The sequence below is a fragment of the Lutzomyia longipalpis genome, chromosome 4 (assembly GCF_024334085.1).
Source record: "Lutzomyia longipalpis isolate SR_M1_2022 chromosome 4, ASM2433408v1".
Taxonomy (NCBI): Eukaryota; Metazoa; Arthropoda; class Insecta; order Diptera; family Psychodidae; genus Lutzomyia; species Lutzomyia longipalpis.
Genome location: NC_074710.1, coordinates 16,275,235 through 16,288,583, shown reverse-complemented (window position 1 = coordinate 16,288,583; position 13,349 = coordinate 16,275,235). Strand labels below are relative to the sequence as shown.

Here is a 13,349-nt window from a genome sequence, read left to right as displayed (position 1 = left end):
AAGAAGAATTTTTAAAAGAGAAGTTTTGGTAAAAAATGTAGAATTTTTCAAGAATAAGTTGTTGTCTGATCTGAATTTTCAAGAATTATTTAGAAGTTTAAGAATTTTTCTCGTGGAAAAACCCAAGCATTAACAATTTATTGTGCTGAAAAATTTTAAAATTGAAAGACTGAAAAATGAATATTTTTGTAATTTTTTTTTTTGAACTCTTTTTCCAATTAATAAAACTGTCCACAAAATTGTCTCAAAAAAATTAATAAAATAAATCAATAAAGAAATATTTCTTGAAAGATTTTTGCAGATTTGTTTTCCTCTCAGTGTCTGCTATAAATATCTTTCAGAGTTTTTGTCTTATCATTTGATGTACAATATATCTCTCTCGCGGTATATAGCATCGAAAGCATCGAACGCTATCAATCATAAATTGATTTCCTATCGCACCCCAGGCAATAATTGGCCTCTTGAACACCACTTGATTTAATTTCTTACATGGAAGGAGATAAGATTATTTTTTTTTTTGCATGGAAAATTTGGTTATAAAATTAAGCTCATGAACTGATAAGACCTGAGCAGCTGCCGGCGTTCATGCAGCAGTGCGAGAAATTAGCCATTCGTGGAGTTTTGCTTTTTTTCTTCTTTGAGTATTTCTTGTGTGTTGTGCGAGAGCAGCTGAAAGGATGACTGAGAAACCTCCGCCATCTATAAAAGTGTTTCGTTTTAAATATTCTCATTTGTCTTTTTAATATCTTTTTCAACATTTCAGACGAATACCGGAGCTATGAGAAGTAATTTGCACGCCGTGCAGAAACATACCTCTTGAGGTTTTCTTGTTTTGGTGGAGCTATTTAAATGCTAAAATAAATGTTGCGCTTTTTTTCTTCCTCTTCCATCGACTTCTTATTTTTTGTCTACCTGCCAGGTGAGTTGGAAAAGTGTTGCAGCTGAATATTTATTAATTTTCTGGTGGCTAAATGGGGCAACAATGCCAAATGTGGTGTCAATTCCCATAGAAATATTTACCAGAAAATTCATTTCCTACAAATTCCTTTTCAATCATTTGTTCACAACGGAGTTTAACGTGATAGTTTCCATCGTGGTCAAGACTGTGACGAATTACAGGTGGTTTAATGAAGAAAAAAATTCAATAAACATTTCAAGGTGATTGGTGTAACAATGCGCGGGTTGGTATCAAAACAATCGACAATTGAATATACCTCCAAATCCCAAGCACTTTGGCACGTTCTCGCAGCAACTTTCCCCGACTGAAGAACATCCGACTAATTTACCACGTGAGTGGGATTCCTCCTCATCTATTGCATTGCACCAGCAGACCATTCTTAGACCTTTCTTAGAGAGAAAGAAAAAAAAACTGAAGAGAACACAAAATCTGCGACTCATGGTGTTTGTCTTGAGAAGTAGCACCAACCAAGTGAGCCTCTGAGCAATGAAACTTTTCATTCAACACAATAATTGGGCTCATTTGCACCGCGTCGTGTACCTCCAAAGAGATTCTCTGACACTGTGAGAACCACACCAACTCAATTCTTTTCTTTTCACCTTCATCGCATAACAATTGCATTTTCTGGATTTAACGAAAGCATTTGATACCGTATCTCATAAAATTCTGCTGGGGAAGCTATTTGATGTGGGGGTTAGGGGGGTAGCTTTCTCTCTATTTGAATCTTATCTCTCCCAAAGACGACAGTGTGTGAGGTTGGAGGGCTCTTTGAGTGATTTTGAGACCTCTAAGTGTGGGGTGCCGCAGGGCACAATTTTGGGCCCACTTTTCTTTATCATATATTTAAATGATTTGTTGAAACAAAGCTTTAATGGGGATATATTGGCCTATGCGGACGATTTGGCATTAGTTTTTGATGGTAACGAGTGGGCTGAGGTGGATAATAAAATGTCTGAGGATGTGAGATGTATAAGAAGATGGCTAGACAATAATTCCTTGATTTTAAGCAATAAATCTACTGCAATGCGCTTTTTCTCCCCGTCTCCTCCGTCAGGTGATACCTCCATAATCTCCCACTCCCAATCCTGCGGAGGAATTTGCGGGGACGCATGCATTGAGATTCCTTTTATGGAAGAGAGTCGATACCTTGGGATCATTATTGATAGCAAATTAACCTGGAAGCCACAGCTCCACCGATTGTGTGATTCCCTCAACCGCCTAATCCCTAAGGCCTATCAGATTGGAAAATATTGTCCATCTGGCGTTGCTCGGTCGTTTTATTTTGCATGCATAGAATCAAGACTCCAGTATGGTATCGTTATTTGGGGTGCGGCCTTTCGTTCCAATTGGAAAGCCGTAGAAATGGCACAGCGCAGATCAATGAGAGCTCTTTTCAGAAAACGTAAATTTGACTCCCTTTTTCAAACTTTTCTTGATCAAAAAATCCTTCCTTTCGAATACATTTTCAAATTTAAAACTCTAAGAACATTCTTTATCAGAGGAGGATTTCTGAACTCTCGTAGAACTCGCCCACTTAGGGCGGGCGTCAATCTGCAAATACCGCACCCCAAAACAGAGTGGTTTAAACGAACTTATTCTTTTCTAGCTCCTCACTTGTACAATGACCTGCCAAACCATATGAAGAATCAGAATATGTCCTCCTTCTCATTTATAAGGCACCTATTGAAGATATTATGGGATGATTTCGCGACGTCCCGTAAATAGAGGTTTCCGCGTTCCGTGCTGCATTGCGGTTTGGACCCGTGAGCTTTGGCTTCTCTCTGGGTGGGTGTGGGTGTTCGTCCAGTGACCGCGATTTGTTTCCTAAGATGTTGATTCATGGCCTCGCCAAGGGAAACCCCGTAGCACTCTGAGGCTTATGTAGTTTTGCCAAGTGGGAGTTCTTTTCCCTTCTGGTTTTCTTCGCCCACTTGTAATTGATAGGCAGTTAAATAAGAAAGAATGTAATACATTAGATTGTAAAGAGATGCTGCGGGTAATCCTGGATACGACGGCTTATATAAGGGCGATCCCCTTATTTGTTCCATCGCTCAATTTATACATATTTTTTTATTACAAGGAATTTCTGTTTCTTGCTGGATGGACGCTCACTCCTATTTGTGATGGTTTGCCTCGGTTGCTTGGGTCTGGTTTTAATGCTTGCGCTTGCTGCTGATTCCTAGGAGTGCTATTTTTTTAAGCTCACTTGCCTTTCTTACCGAAATATTACTCAGTTTTTTTCTTTATTCCAGTCTCCTTTTCTTTCTTTTTTCTTTCTCTGACTAAAATTCTCCATGATTATCAATATTTATAAAAAATAATAACGATACCATACTTCTCCAATATATTATCCTGTTTTCTTTATTTTTATATTTTTTTCTCTACTTGATTTTTCTATGCTAATGTAACGTAACGTAAGATTTTGTGATATTGTTAATAGTTTTCTTTGTTCTCTATCAAATTATTGTAATTAATTATATTTTTAAATTGTTTAATAAATGAACTCAGCGACAACGAAGCGTGCCCTAGGGCCTGTTGTCGCTTACCTTACCTCGGGTCTGCCCTACTTTCCTCTTTCCTTTTTCCTCCCTACCACCTAGTGAGAATTTTCTCTCAATAATATATAGGCTGTAGTGTGAACATATTGTTAATGTTAATTATTTGTAAAACATTGAATGACACATACAGCCAAAGAACCAGGTTTTCTGCCGTTTTCCTGGGGAGGCTGGTAATGGTAAGACGGCGGCAGACGCAACCCGAGTTAAAGGAAAATAAAATAAATAAATAATAAAATAATATTTAATTCTCAACACACAAATTTAATTAAAAAAAAGCCCCCAGATTAAAACGCGGCAAATTGCAGCTGAGGGGCCCTTCGCGGATTAAATGGCTTCAAGCGGAAAAAAGAGAAAAAATTGCAGACACGCAAAAATGCGTGATTTTTTTCAATTTCTTTGCACAATAGCTGCGTGCCATGCTTAAAATCCACGACGAATTGTTGACAGACGCGATCTCTCAATGGGCCACAAACCCCCCACCCACTTTACCATGAGATTAAATCGTTTCTTTTACATTTCATAATAAAATTATTCGTTACATTCCCACCCTGATTGGCGAGAAAAAAGAAAGAAACCAGAAACAAGATAAATGCCGGAAGGTATTAAATAAAATCTTAAGGCCAGTAATGGGTTAAGTAGTAACAACTGAAGGATTTTAATTATTTTCTAGAATTTTTTTTAACAATTGTGGCACCCTGAATAGGGGGGCGCCACAAGAGGCTTTGGTCAACTCCTCTAGTAACCTCCACCCTCTCCTTTCGTTAATCTATAAAGCACTTTTTAGCTTGCAGCCACCCGCGTCCAAGGCTGAGCTCTATCTAACTCTCCCTACACTCATCAGCACTCTTTGCTATTCTCCCATCTAATTACTCTCTCAGTGCTCTCCTACATTCTCTTGTGAATTCTCATACTCTCGCTCGCCTATTTGAGGGTTTGTAACCTAGAGGCAGAAGCCGTTGCCAAGGGTGGGCTGGGCAGCCATTATAGTTACAGCAAATCTAAGGGTACTCACTCTATGAGCAGGTTAATATTCGCTGGATAGTGAGTCGGTTGCTACACAATAAATAAAGTTCAGATAATAAAGTGATTTTCCGACGTACAGTAACAATAATAATTTTCTGGGTTTTTCGTCGGTTTAATAGGGTTCTCTTCCAGACTAAGGAAATCTTAAATTTTGCTTAAGAAAACTAAAGAAATTTTAAGAAATTCTAAAACTGTAGTGAATTTAACCCAATTTCAGAGACACAGATTTTTTTAAAAAATAAATTTTGTAATAATAATTGTAATAAAATGTAGATCTTGCGATCTACAAAGAAATCCAAGAAATCAGCCAAAGAAATTCTCTCATGATCGTAATTTTTTATCAGCTTCCTCTGAATCTAGCCAAAAGGAAAAAAAAATTAAGGGGCCAGAAGACACCTTTCCCCTTGTCAAAATGTATTAAAAAATAAATAATTTTTGTTACAACACTTCACCAACTTAGCGTCACGGATACTTCAGCTTAAGTTTAGAAAGAATTTTCCTAATTCCTCAAAGCCTCATGTGTGACAATTAACTGTTTAGAGAAGAAATAAAAAAAAAGAATAACCGACGACACCTCAAGAAGAAGAAAATGTCATTCCGCCAGGTGATCCCGTTTCAATTTGCCCCAGCCCCGCGTGTGTCTGTTGAGAACGGGGAAAAGAAGAAGTTGCGTGACGAAAAATCATCTTATACGATCCGTAATGAAATTAACAAATTCATTCGCATTTCATGGGCTTAGACATGAAACTTAATACGCGTGATTGCTGGGAAAAAGAAGTTGTTGTAAAATAATAATTTTTTCGGGGACGCGCATTGTGACAAAAAAGAACTGACTGAGCACATCAATCGAATGCAAAATAGACGCGTTATGTGTTTTCTTTGGCATCACAAATATGGGATTATTTGGAGATTGAGGAGAGAGTGCGATTGAGTACATTTGGGGATTTTTTTTAGCTCTTTGCGGCGCTGCTGGTGTGTGGAAGGTAAATACGCTGCGACACCTTTTCATTCACACGTGATTAAGATTTTTTTTGGCCTAGCATCCATACCAGGAAGTAATATTTAATAAGTTAGAAAACTCAGCTGAATGAGGGCTTCTAAGTGCCCAATTTATGGTACTCTCGTCAATCAATGAGATTGCTGCAACAAGAAAAAATCTTCACCATCCTGGAGACGCCTGGTTGTAGTCTGAACGTAACTGAATATTTTATTTTCTAGCAAAAATAAATAAAACGTTCCCATTTTCCATATTTTTCCCTGACTCGTGGATCGCTTTGTACTTCTTTGCCAACATCAGAGCATCCTTTTGGTATTCTTCCTGAATTTCTGGTGCCGTCTTTGACATTGGATTTGGAATAGCTCTGAGGAATCCTAGAAACAAACAAGAATTAATTTATTTTATTTAAAAAATTATTTTTAAATTCTGAACAAATTCTTACCTAAATATTCTTCTTCACTGCGGAAAGCAAAGTCAGCGGACTCAAGATTAACTTGAATATGCCTAAATCCTAGTCTTTGCATCCTTGTCTCTATAGTCTTTACGGGATCTGAATCCTTCGAATAGGGAAACGGATAATTTTGACGAATGTCCTTAAAATATTTCTCCCACTTCGGCTCATCCATTAACTCAAGAAGAATTCTCGAGAAGAGATCCTTCCGGATAAGGACCAGGAAACACTCCCCGCTTGGTTTGAGGAGATCGCAGATATTCTGGAAGGCTTTCTCTTGATCAGCAACCCACATGAGGCAGTACAGAGAGAAGATTCGATCATATCTCCCCTTCATGGGGTCCTCCAGTTCACCAGCAATGTCCAGAAGTTGAAAATTCACCTTCGCTATGTCTTTGAATGTTTTCTTCGCTTCATCAATCATATACGGAGCAATGTCAGAGCAAACAAACTCACAAAAGTCTGGAGGAAGTAAAGGGAAGATGTACTTGTAGGTCATTTCACCAGTTCCACATCCAATATCCAAAATTCTCTCATTTTCTTTCCACTTGAAGAGTTTTTTATACTTAGGCAGGTAAAGATCAATATTTGATTCCCGAATGCGATTGAATTTATTTAGAAAGTCGGTGTCGTAGGTTAAACTCATTGCAACTTATTCACGTAAAGAGGAAAAAAGAATACTGCAAATTTAGTAGATTGGAGTAGGTTTTTATATCCACTAATGACACAAAATAAGTCTGATAAGGCTAAGTCACGTAATTAGACGAAATTGATCCATAAAAGTGCAATAAAAAGGTTAAAAAAAGATACGAAGAATGCGCTTTAATCTTCTAAAGAAGACAGAGACAACCAGAAAGTCAATCATAACGCGTCCAGTTATAAGAGTTGGTGTCCCACAACGTGTAGAAGTTTGTTTATGCGTTGTAATGCGATTTGTGAGCAGAATTAGTAGGCAAAGTTGATTTTTTTGTGAAATTCAGCAATTTGTTGGATAAAAATGGTCATATCTCTGGTTCTATAAGACCTACAGAAATTTTTTGACTAGTTTTGGAAAGCTATTGAAATAAGCTATAATTTGATATATGTCTCAATGATTTTCAAGGTCACCACTAGAACATAAAATGATGGATTTTTGTGTCACAAAAAAGAGTTTTTCGCATTTTTCGTCCTGAAGGAATAGTTCTAGAGGTTTCTGATGTTATAAAAAGTTGTAGATAATTGCAAAACCTTTAATTTGATACCAAGTTGAGCAAAATCGGACAAGCCGTTCAAGAGATATGACTCTTAGAACTTTTCAAACTCAAGAATTTTTCAAATGGCCATATCTTCTAAACGGCGACATAGAATTTCTTCATTTTTGGACTGAAGATAGATATTGAGTCAGGCCACAACATATCCAAATTTAAAGGAAATCGATAATGGGGATTCGGAGATATTGCCCCTTAAAGTTAGGCAATTTTTGTTTTTGATTTTAGCGCCTCTTGCGGATGTTTTTTTTAACTTGAAATGTTTTAAACAGTTGTAGGGCTTCCCAATACCTTTCATTTGATACCAAGATGGTCAAAATCGGTCAAGCCGTTCTCGAGTTATATTAAAAAAACACTTTTTGCTTTAGGCCGCCATATTTGCTAAACCGCTTGACCGATTTTCAAGTATGAATTGTTGATGAAAACATCTCACTGAGCCCTACAACATACTAAAATTTCAGACCTCTATCTATAAGGGAAGTGGTTGACGGTATTTCAAAATGGTGGACGGCGGCCATCTTGGATTTTGAAAATGCGAAAAAATGAAAATTTACACCCACATTTCTATAGAAAACTTCAAACCGGAAGTCTCTATCTGCTACAGTATCAGTATCTTTTTATTGATCACTCTTCTCCCCATAGACTACAAGCAAGGATCCATTCACTTCCTTCTCAGTATTTTTACGGATAATCTTATTTTCAAAAGCTAGTTCAACTGCATCAGTAAGATAATCATTTTGTTCTTCCATCGACATGAGCTTCAGAGGATTAGGAAGAGCCCTGAAGAATCCTACAGAAGAGAAATTATTTTAAAATCCTCTTAAAATAATATTTTTCTTTGTTTTTCTCACCTAAAAATTCTTCTTGGCTGTGAAATGTGAAGTCACTGTCCTCGATGAAAACTTTCACGTTAACATACCCGATAGCCTCCATCATATCCTTAATAGTTCCAACAGGATCCACATCTGTAGCATAGTGGAAGGGGTACATCTCACTACGAACTGGTACGTATTTCTTCCATCGTGACTTTTCTACTAGTTGAAAAATAGTCGACATAAAGGGATGTTTATTGACAAGAACGTGGAAGCATCCTCCTCCAGGAGTTAGGAGTTGGTAGATATTCTCAAAAGCCTTCCTTTGATCAGCAATCCACATCAGGAGGTAAGCGGAGAAAACGTAGTCAAACCTCTCTTTGTTCTTCTCCTCAACTTTTGCAGTAAGATCTAAATGCTCAAAAGAAACTTTTGGCTTTCCTGCGAAGCGCATCTTTGCCTGCTGAAGCATATCTCGGCTGATGTCCATGCAGACGAATTGAGAGAAATCCTTCGGGAGTTGAGGATAGATAAACTTGTACGATAAATCACCAGTTCCACAACCAATATCTGCAATTTTTGCTTCTGGTTTCCACTTTAGTAAACTTTTGTGTTTAGACAGATAGGCCGATAAGTGTACATCCCTAATACGGGTATACTTATTAAGCAGATCAATCTTGAAGTCCGTCATTCTTTCTCCAGAGAACAGCTTCAAACAATCAAATGAATAAAACTGAGGAAATTTCCAAATTTAATTTGCTTTTATTTCATTTTACATAGGCGCGTTAAAAAAGTGAGCTGATAAGGCTTTCTCAAGTTCATAGTTTTGTTCACGATTGTCTCGGAATTTTCTTTATCAATCTTTCTCTTCTTCTTTTGTCATTTTCTTAACTTGAAAGTTGGAGCTCATTTAATTTCTCTTGATAAGGCTTTAAAGTGTCTAAATTGATAATGAAGAGATTAAACAGATTCTTACGTCAGCTTTAGATTCTGAACTTTCTAGAGAAAGATTCTAGAAGAAGTTCTTCTTTATTTTTCACCATAAATAACCATCAATGAAGCACTTTCACCTTTTCTTCCTGATTTATTGATCACTTTGCGTGCGTAGGCCAGTTCAAGGGCTTCCTTCAGGTAGTCTCCTTTCTCCTCAGGCGTCATGCATCCCATTGGATTGGGGAAGCTCTCAAAGAATCCTGAAAAGACAGATTTAAGGCTAATTTATTCCCTTTTTTAAAATAAATTTAATCTATTTCTTTACCCAAAAACTCCTCTTCGTCGTAGAAAGCAAAAGTTGTTTCCTCCAGGTAAACCTTCACGTTGACAAATCCAACGGTTTTCATCAATTTCTCAACCGTCTTGACGGGATCAGCTTCACTTCTATACGGAAAAGGGTACGCATTCTGCACATCAGGGACGAATTTCTTCCATTTGGGCTTCTCCAGCAATTCATACACAATATCCGGCACAAAATGCTTCGAAACGAGAACAAGGAAGCACCCTCCTCCGGGAATTAGGAGTTTGTAAATATTCTCAAAAGCCTTCTTCTGATCATTGATCCACATAAGGCAAAAAGCTGAGAAGATATGATCGAATTTTCCCTCCAATTCCTTCTGGAGTTCACAAACAACGTCCAAATTTTCAAATTCAACTCTGGGATCTTCGTCAAAGAATTCTTTCGCTTTCGTCAGAGCTTCATCAGATACATCAGTAAGGATAAACTTCGAGAAGTCTGGTGGGAGCAAAGGGTAGACGTACTTGTAGGTCAAGTCTCCAGTTCCACATCCAATGTCCAAAATTCTTTCATTTGACTTCCATTTGAGGAGATTTTTATACTTCTCCACGAAAGCTTCCATGTGGACATCACGAATGCGCGAGAATTTCCTTTGAAGACTGAAATTCGGTTTAACGTTCATTTTTTCGGGGTTCTTCACGGTGCACTGCAGAGAAAGTACTGAAGTAGCATAATATTTAAATTAGGCTCTTGAGCTGCTTAACCTTGAATGATAAGAAAGTTTTCGGGGAGAAATGGCGATTGTTTTGGCAATTAAATTGATAAGCAATATTTTTTTTAATTGTTGTTCTTGTGGGAAAGTCTGGAAGTCAATGTACTATTGGAAAATGATAAGAAATCCCGCGGATTTTTTAATCTTAAGGTCACATTGCGTCTCTAGATGGCTTAAGCTATTGCTAGATCCGGCAGGAACTAGATTAACACCAGAATTATTTTTTTAGAGAATAAAAACATTTTTTGTTCGAAATTAAATAATGTTTATTGAGATTGAATTATTTATTCTGTTAATTGGAACATGATATAATTTTATTTGGTTTGAAAGTAATTGAATTCAGTCAATAAAATCTTTATTCAAGAATAAAAAAAACATATTTTTCTTTGCATTATTTTTCTATGATTCTTTATTCGTTTAGAATTCATTTTATTCTGTAAGCGAATCATTACATGATAAGCAATTTTCCATTTTGAGTTTTTTATTCTCTTTTAGATTAGAGTTTCATTATAACGGATTTGTTTTTCAAGTTTTTTATTGTATTCAGTGATTTTTTATTCCGTCAACAAAAAAAAATATTCTGTAAGCAAAAGAATTTATTCTGTAAGTAGAAAAATTGTAGTCGTTTAGCTTATCATTCTTTGAGCTTATAAATTCTTGAATTCGGTCAGAAAATTCCTTTATATGTTAGAAAAAATTCTATTAACAAAAGAATTTATTCTGTAAGCAAAAATAATAATTCTGTGAACAAAGGAATTTATTCTGTTAGCAAATGAATTTATTAATTTGTTCAAATTAATTTCAAAAATAATATTAATAAATTTTGTTAAAAAATCTACAAAATAAATGAATAAAAACTCTGATAACCTTCATTAATTACTTAATCAATACGTAAATGCCCAATTAATCTTCACGTTAAGATATCCCCTTGAACTTGACTCCATAATTATACAATTTATTTCATTACAATCACATTTGGGGCTATCAGAAGAGCTTTGATTGGGAATTTTAAGCGCATCTTCAGCATGCTTTAGGGCAGTTCTTTTCCATCTTTTCGTACCGAAGGTTGGTGAGGAAAATTAAAGACAAAATGTTGGGTGAATTTGATTGTGAGCTGTACAATAAGTACAACAGGATGGTGTACTACCACGTAGAGCCTTACCTGCTCAAGTACGGTAGCTTACTCAAATGGAAGCCGAAAGAGACAATTGTAGACGTTGGATGTGGAACTGGCAGTACGACCTATGACCTCATCTACCCACTAATTCCACGAGATTATTCCCAACTAATCTGTACTGATGCCAGTGAAAAGATGCTCTATGAGGCTAAGAAGAAGTTTGCAGGCGTGCCAAAGGTCACCTTTGAACTCTTTGACATTACTGGGAGGCTGAAAAATTCGTGGATTGGGGCATTTGATCATGTCTTCAGTTCATTTTGCCTAATGTGGATTGCAGATCAAGAGAAGGCTTTCAGTAACATCTACCAGATGCTCTCACCTGGCGGAGGTTGCTTCCTGATCATCACCAAAATGCACGCATTCAAGAGCACAATGTACGAATTGCTGGAGAAGCCAAAATGGAAGAAATTCCTTCCAAATCCCGACGATATCTACGTGATGCCGTACAAAAATGACCCAAATCCTACGGAGACCATCCTGCAAATGATGAAAAAAATTGGCTTTGTTAACGTCCAAGTTAACGTGGAAGAAAGTGATTTTAAATTTGAAAGTGAAGAGGAGTTCTTGGGTAAAAAACAGGAGATTCTTTAAGAAGACCAAAAGAGAAGAAAATTTAATGAAATTTGTTAATTTCTTGTAGGTTTGTTCAGATCTTTTCCCAATCCAATGGATCTGATGACGGAGGAAGAGCAGCAGGATTACCTGGATGATGCAGTGGAGATAGCCTATGCAAACAACCTAATCGGAGAGGCAAATGAAGATGATGTAACAGGAACAATTTTGGTTGTTTATGGAGAGAAATAAACTCAAATAATTGCAGAAGTTTTATTATAAACAAATCATAATTGAAATTAATAGGTACTGATTTTGCTTACAAAGCGTAAAATTATTAAATTTAAATTTCAGAGAAAATTAAAAATTTGCTGAATGAATATAATTGCTGACAGAATAAAGCAAAACCTTTTAGCGAATTAAAGAACTTGCTAAAAAATAATTATCTGATGAAGAAATATATGAAATTGCTGACAGAATCAAAGATTTTGCTGACAGAAAAAATACAGTTTGCTGATAAAATTAAGGGATTAATTTTCATTTTTTTTTCAATTAAGGAATTTGATGACAGAATAAATTATTTTGCTGACAGAATAAAATAATTTGCTGAAAGAATAAAAGAACTTGCTGACATAATAAAGTAAAACCTTTTAGAGAATTAAAGAAAATGCTGAAAAATCCGCTTAAGAAGTATATGAAATTGCTGACAGAATCAAAGAATTTGCTGACAGAATAAATCAGTTTGCTTATAAAATAAAGAGATTTGCTGACAGAATACAATTTTCCGCTAACAGAATAAATTCTTTTGCTGACAAAAAATATTTAATGACAGAATAAAAGAATTTCCAATTCTTTAAAAATATTTTTCGTAAACATTTTTTCAGCAATTTTCTTTGTTTTTATTGAGAAATAAATATTCAAAAAATAAGTTTTGCCAAAGTATTTAACGACAGAATAAAAAGACTTGCTGACAGAATAAAGTAAAACTTTTTAAAGAATTAAAGAACTTGGTGAAATATAATTATCTGCAGAAGAAGTATATGAAATTGCTGACAGAATAAATCACTTCGCTGATAAAATAAAGGGATTTGCTGACAGAATACAATTTTCCGCTAACAGAATAAATTCTTTTGCTGACAAAAAATATTTAATGATAGAATAAAAGAGTTTTTAATTCTTTTAAATTATTTTTCATACAAATTTTCCTGCAATTTTCTTAGTTTTTATTTAAAAATAAATATTCAAAAATTAGGTTTTGCCTTTCTTCAGCTTCAGTGTTCAATTTTCTTTTGAAAATTGCTCTGAAAATGCTCCAGATGAGCCAGAAAAAAACTTTTAATCTCATTTTTTTTTATGCAAAAAGGATTAATGCGCGGAATTCTTTCGGAGAATTAAATGCAACCTTTAGTTAGTAATTCCCGTATGCAGCTTTTGTGTCCATTAACAATTTAATTAACCTTTTCCCACCACGATGGGATTTTTCAATTAAACGGCCAAGAAAGGATTAAATGGCCGCACTGGCAAAAGAAACTTCTGCTTCACTGAACATTTATTCATTTCTCTTTCTTAAG

The 13,349-nt window shown here is 35.7% G+C and overlaps 4 protein-coding genes across 4 annotated transcripts; 1 reads left to right on the top strand and 3 right to left on the bottom strand.

Moving 5' to 3' along the window:
- Window positions 1–5,744: 5,744 nt before the first annotated feature.
- Window positions 5,745–6,583, bottom strand: LOC129795318 (juvenile hormone acid O-methyltransferase-like). Its single transcript, XM_055836467.1, has 2 exons — window positions 5,979–6,583; window positions 5,745–5,910 (listed from the first exon to the last, which is right to left on the bottom strand). Exons 1-2 carry the CDS (start codon window positions 6,484–6,486, stop codon window positions 5,747–5,749), a joined length of 672 nt encoding a protein of 223 aa, XP_055692442.1. The 5' UTR covers window positions 6,487–6,583; the 3' UTR covers window positions 5,745–5,746.
- Window positions 6,584–7,846: 1,263 nt separating this feature from the next.
- LOC129795312 (juvenile hormone acid O-methyltransferase-like) lies at window positions 7,847–8,758 on the bottom strand. Its single transcript, XM_055836461.1, has 2 exons — window positions 8,086–8,758; window positions 7,847–8,024 (listed from the first exon to the last, which is right to left on the bottom strand). The coding sequence occupies exons 1-2, from the start codon at window positions 8,735–8,737 to the stop codon at window positions 7,852–7,854; spliced, it is 825 nt and encodes a 274-aa protein (XP_055692436.1). The 5' UTR covers window positions 8,738–8,758; the 3' UTR covers window positions 7,847–7,851.
- A 30-nt stretch (window positions 8,759–8,788) lies between these two features.
- On the bottom strand, window positions 8,789–9,979 carry LOC129795314 (juvenile hormone acid O-methyltransferase-like). The gene is made up of 2 exons (XM_055836462.1): window positions 9,305–9,979; window positions 8,789–9,239 (listed from the first exon to the last, which is right to left on the bottom strand). The coding sequence occupies exons 1-2, from the start codon at window positions 9,957–9,959 to the stop codon at window positions 9,076–9,078; spliced, it is 819 nt and encodes a 272-aa protein (XP_055692437.1). The 5' UTR covers window positions 9,960–9,979; the 3' UTR covers window positions 8,789–9,075.
- A 1,109-nt stretch (window positions 9,980–11,088) lies between these two features.
- Window positions 11,089–12,962, top strand: LOC129795315 (juvenile hormone acid O-methyltransferase-like). Its single transcript, XM_055836463.1, has 2 exons — window positions 11,089–11,794; window positions 11,867–12,962. The coding sequence occupies exons 1-2, from the start codon at window positions 11,140–11,142 to the stop codon at window positions 12,028–12,030; spliced, it is 819 nt and encodes a 272-aa protein (XP_055692438.1). The 5' UTR covers window positions 11,089–11,139; the 3' UTR covers window positions 12,031–12,962.
- Window positions 12,963–13,349: the final 387 nt, after the last annotated feature.

Excerpts from the sequence above, each read along its gene's own strand:
- LOC129795312 (XM_055836461.1), bottom strand. The coding sequence starts at position 8,737 with ATGACGGACTTCAAGATTGATCTGCTTAATAAGTATACCCGTATTAGG. Across the intron at positions 8,025-8,085 it reads CAGCCAAGAAGAATTTTTAG|GATTCTTCAGGGCTCTTCCT; the intron begins GTGAGAAAAACA and ends TCTCTTCTGTAG.
- LOC129795315 (XM_055836463.1), top strand. The coding sequence starts at position 11,140 with ATGTTGGGTGAATTTGATTGTGAGCTGTACAATAAGTACAACAGGATG. Across the intron at positions 11,795-11,866 it reads AAGTGAAGAGGAGTTCTTGG|GTTTGTTCAGATCTTTTCCC; the intron begins GTAAAAAACAGG and ends AATTTCTTGTAG.
- LOC129795318 (XM_055836467.1), bottom strand. The coding sequence starts at position 6,486 with ATGACCTACAAGTACATCTTCCCTTTACTTCCTCCAGACTTTTGTGAG. Across the intron at positions 5,911-5,978 it reads CAGTGAAGAAGAATATTTAG|GATTCCTCAGAGCTATTCCA; the intron begins GTAAGAATTTGT and ends GTTTGTTTCTAG.
- LOC129795314 (XM_055836462.1), bottom strand. The coding sequence starts at position 9,959 with ATGAACGTTAAACCGAATTTCAGTCTTCAAAGGAAATTCTCGCGCATT. Across the intron at positions 9,240-9,304 it reads CGACGAAGAGGAGTTTTTGG|GATTCTTTGAGAGCTTCCCC; the intron begins GTAAAGAAATAG and ends CTGTCTTTTCAG.